The following is a 4,941-nucleotide window of genomic DNA, read 5'->3' on the forward strand; positions in this document are numbered from 1 at the left end:
AGACCTTTTTATTTAAGCAGCATTTTAACTGTTAATATTATTGGATTTTATCTGGCCAGGGCGGCTTGTTTTATATTTTTGTATTTTTAATCTAATGTTTATATTTTTTAATTTAAGATTATAATTATTTTAATTTATTGTTGTAAGCCGCCCCGAGGCTACGGCGAATGGGGAGGCATAAAAATGTTTTAATAAATAAATATAAATAAATAATACATTATCAGGGCAGCTTATAACGAATCAGAATACACAGAAAAATTGTCAGTCATCCTTCCATGAATAGAAGTACTACTTCTGTCCTCAGAAGGCTTCTAATTCAGTAGAGCATTTCTGTTGTTGGAACTGGGAGGAGGCAGCCTTTAGTGATTCCTTCTCCACCCCCCTCTGAAAATATGCTCCAGAGATTTGGAGGACCCTCTGAAATAGTGGGGGACTGGAGGGTGTAAGGTATGGGGAGGAATCAGCAAAAATAGTCTCCCCTCCACATTCCTTTTCTCCCAGCGGGAGAATATTGAATGGAACTCTATTCAGAAAATGCTCTGTGGGTGTAAGTATATCTGGATCCAAGCTAATTAAAGCTTTCTGTACAAACATACTTAAATGCATCAAAATCTAAAAGAGAAGTATAAAAGTATCAGCAAAGATAAAATATTTAACCAAGGGAAATAAGTCATCTTATAATGCCAGAAAGACAAAATAGTCCCACTAGGGACACAGTATGGCACTGTGGAAGCCCTTTTCAGCGCAGTCATGATACACATCAGATGGCAAATTTACCTGTAGAAGGACATTGTCTAAGTGTATTGGCAGGCATATGTGGTAATAGTCTTTTAGGTATGCGTTGCAAGTCATGAAGAATTCTTATGGTTAAAACTAGCAGTAACTTGAGTCAGTGCAATAATACTTGGGTGTAATATTATCTTAGTGTTTGGTTCAAGTTAGTCCAACTGCTGCATTACTAACTGCAGTTTCCAGCATGGACCACTGAGGCTATCCAGTTAGCACTGAACCTGGCAGAACCAAACTTTGTGTCATAGAAATTACTTGTAGTCCCAGTGACAAAGACAACGAATTGAGGAGCAGTCACAGTCTGTTAATCTTATCCTTCAAGGCAAATGCAAACCCATCTAGGATACCTCTGTTTAGATTGGATTGGTTTATTGCCCTCATCTGAGTTCATTTCTGTGCCTGGGTACTGATTTAGCACATGCACTGCCTTACTTGAATTAGATGTAAAAGAGAAATAGGATGGGGCATCATCTACAGATTGAGCATATCTCCTGCCAAACCTCCAGCTGACCACATTAAGTGTTTTTTTATATAAATGGTTAAAAACATGTGGAGGACAAGAAAACCATGTGAAGCATAACAGTATAAATACCAGGATGTGCACGAGTCTCCCATTTTCTGGAATCAGTCATCCAAGTAGAATTAGAACCCTAATAGAGTGAAACCAATTCCTAATCTAAATGGTTTTGTCAAATGATACCATGGTCAACAACACTGAAACCCACTGACATCCAAAAAAGTCATAATCTCCCTGTCTGTCTCCCATCCATCAGGGTGAACAAGGTTGTTTCAGTCCCAAAACCAGGTCTGAGGCCTGGTTGAAATGGATCTAGATTTGCTAACATGATGGCAACAGCCTAAATTACTCTTAAAGGATATACTTATTAAAACTGCAATTGGAAGGCAATTAACCCTCCATCTTAAGAGGAGGAAAGCCTTTTTTGTGATGCCTGCAACTTTTATACCTATTGCAACTAAAAAAAAAGTATCCTTGCAAAAAAGTATTTTACCTATGCAAACCTATATAAGATTAATTGATCTGCTAACTTATATGACTAATAATAATAATCTCATTTCTATACTGCTCTATAGCTGAGGCATACTTTCCTTAAATGGGTTGCAGCCCTAGTTTTTTTTTTTAAGTTTTTCATTATCGGGATTCATCGTGCTAGAACCTTTTCATGTATTGATTGCCCATTTAGGAATATCTTTAGACTTTTGTGGGTCCCTGAGGCCATGCTTATCTAGAAATGTTGAATGGGAATGTGATGAATTTGGAGAATTCCCTAGACCTAAAGGAACCCTATTGAGGTCTGGCAGAACAATTTTATTTGTCTAATCTAGAATCCTGTTACTTGCATGAGGTATAGTGTCATGATGAAAAGCCGTTCAAAGCTTTTGCAGTGTTGTTTCTCATAGGACTCTATGAACAGTATACAAAAATATTATTAAATTATAATACCATAGATAAGTAAAGTCCAAATTCAGTCAGGCTTGGAGTAGAACCAGTGAAAGCAGTGAAACATGAAATAATTATGGCTCAAGTCCTACTTACTTCAAAGTGTCTACTTTGAGTATTACTAATTTTGGATCACTTCCAATGCCTAAAATTCAGAACATGTTTTTTTCTCCCTGCCTTAAACCAGTATATTAGCACAGTGTTCACTGATACTTAGGAATATCATTGTAATGTGTAGCCAATTGCACAATGGTGTTGCTCAGTTTTTATCCTTGTTTTAAAAATACATTTTTGATTATTCAGTTATCAAAAGACCAGTGGTGGAGCACATGATTGCATGTAGAGGGGCCTAGGTTCAGTCTTCAGCTTCTCTAGTTAGGGCTAGGAAAGAATTCTGCATGAAACCCTGGAGGGCTGCAGCTTGTCAGTGTTGACAGGACTGGGCTAGATGGACCTGTGGACTCACTCAGTACAAGTCAGCTTCCCGTGTTGCTAGTAGGTGGAATAAGTGATGTCTGATATATTAGAACTTTTTGTAGGCTAACACTGAGTGTCTACCTTCATTTGAAATTGTGGTGGTGGTTGCCCTGATCAGTAGATAGAATCATAGAAAAGTAGAGGTGGAAGGAGCCAGAGGGCCATTGGGTCCAACTGCCTGCTCAGTGCCGGGCTTCAAGTTAAACCATCCCTAGTAAGACATGGATCATGCATTTCTGTAAGTAACCATTTTTGCAATTTAATAATGCTTTGGTTCCTTACAGTTTTCAATTATAATAATTTTGAAATTGATACTTAGGGCATTGGACTATTGAAAAAGAGAGAGAGTAGGATGACAGAATGCTCTTGTGATTTATGATGGATGAATGAAAGAACCTTCTGTAAAATATCACAAGATTATGTGTGTGGATTATTAATCTTTCTCTTAAAATCCAATTTGCAGGTGTTTGCCTCGTTAATGAAGGATAACAAAGAAGGAGACAAGAACCATAGTCCAGCACTAAAAAGTTAACTTCAAGTTTAATGAAATAACAAAAACCACTTGGGTGTTTAAAGGATTCCAACCACCTTTTCAGTGAAAACCACTAAGAAGAAACAGCCTGGGAGACCTAGGAAAGAGACAGTATTTGACTGAATGCAGTATGGAATTCAATAATTTTCATTCTGCTGCCAGTATTAAAGAATATTTGTGGGAAGATTCCTTTTCCCAGGAAGCAGAACAATAAAAAAATCTTGTGAAACTGAGAAAGTGACTAAGGCATATTTAATATTTAAAGTTGAATGCAATAAAATTTGTAATAACTTTTGTTGGTACTTAAAATTTTGAGGGATACCTTTTTTATGATTACCACAAAGGCACTTTTGGGAGGAGGGCTGGTGTTTAAAGTAAGGCCCAAAAACTGCTACCTGAACCAAACATTTTGGTACAAATACCTCCAAAATTAATCAGTGAAATCTTTAGGACCAAATAAGTTTTTTGTCTTGGTATACATGCTTGCCAGATAACAGGAGGCTTTGTGTGTCTTGCTGTGCTCCTTTGAAACTGCAGCTTCACTCTTCAGCTAATAGAATGTAAGGTAGAAAAGAGAAAGCTGCACCTAGTCTTGCCACAGTCATTGGCAAAAGGCGTTTGGCCTAAAGGTGGCAGTGGTCATGCATGACATTTGGACAGTGTGCTTATAAAAGCAACTTGATAGGTTTCCATAATTTTGCTAGGTGGGTAGCTTGCTTACAGGAAAAATGGATTTCTGTTCCATGAAAATCAGATGAATCTTTTCCTTGTTTTTTTAATCAAAGTGACTTATACTTGAGAAACACTAGTAAAATTAATAAGCTAGTGACAGTCCTTTTGCACATTTTAAGCAGTTAATGTTAAAGGTTTTGAGTCCCTGAATATTAAACTTTTTTCTCCTTTGAATTCAAAGTTCAATAGCTTTGAACTGCAGTGTGTAATAATGAATACTCCAAGTGCATATTGTCAATTCATTATCTTATGTCAGCACCATACTGTAAAGGTAACAGGAAGTTCCTCAACTTCTTTCACACTCCAAAACATTTTAAAATGACTTGGGAACTGGAGGGGGATGGAAAGGATACCTCTTAAACTAAAATAGGCATCCTGGGATTCTCCAGATATTTTGGACTACAGTTCTCACAGTTCCTGGCCATTCACATTGCCTATTGAGGCCAATGGCTGTTGTAGTCCAAAGCATCTGGAGGGTCCTTGCCTAATCCAAGCTCCCTGAGCAGCTAATGCTTGTTCTTTCTAAGTCCATTTGATAGTATTAATGTACATAAAATTGATTTTTTTGTACCTGGTCCCTGTATGTGTAAATGAAATCAAAATTTATCAGTGCATTAAAAAAGAGTGAGATTGCTTTGGTTGTCAAGTGTTAAGAGAAGTTGCAGAACCTATTTTAAAGATTTGGGTTACAGTATGTTGTAATATTTATGTTATCAGATTTAAAACTATACTTTAATATTACTTACAACATACAATTTGAAGTTAAAATGTCTTTTTTTGCTTATGTATTTACTTACTTGGTTCCAGTGTATGTCCTCTATTTGGGTTCTCTTGTACAGTTTTCTTACTTTTCAAGTATATACATGTATATAATTGTAAATAAGGGATTTAGCCTTCATCCAGGACCACTAGTGACAGTTCCTATGTAAATAAAACTTGTAAGCAGAATGAA

General features: G+C 36.7%; 1 protein-coding gene across 1 annotated transcript in view; it reads left to right on the forward strand.

Annotated features, from left to right (window-relative positions):
* Window positions 1-4,941, forward strand: part of TBC1D12 (TBC1 domain family member 12) — a 49,159-nt gene extending 44,218 nt beyond the window's left edge. Inside the window, exon 12 of the mRNA XM_044420081.1 lies at window positions 3,189-4,941. Coding sequence (XP_044276016.1) covers window positions 3,189-3,257 — 69 coding nt within the window. The 3' untranslated portion in view covers window positions 3,258-4,941. The remainder of the gene's footprint in view (window positions 1-3,188) is intronic.

Source organism: Varanus komodoensis, unplaced genomic scaffold (assembly GCF_004798865.1).
Source record: "Varanus komodoensis strain SLA01 unplaced genomic scaffold, ASM479886v1 scaffold11, whole genome shotgun sequence".
Classification (NCBI taxonomy): domain Eukaryota; kingdom Metazoa; phylum Chordata; class Lepidosauria; order Squamata; family Varanidae; genus Varanus; species Varanus komodoensis.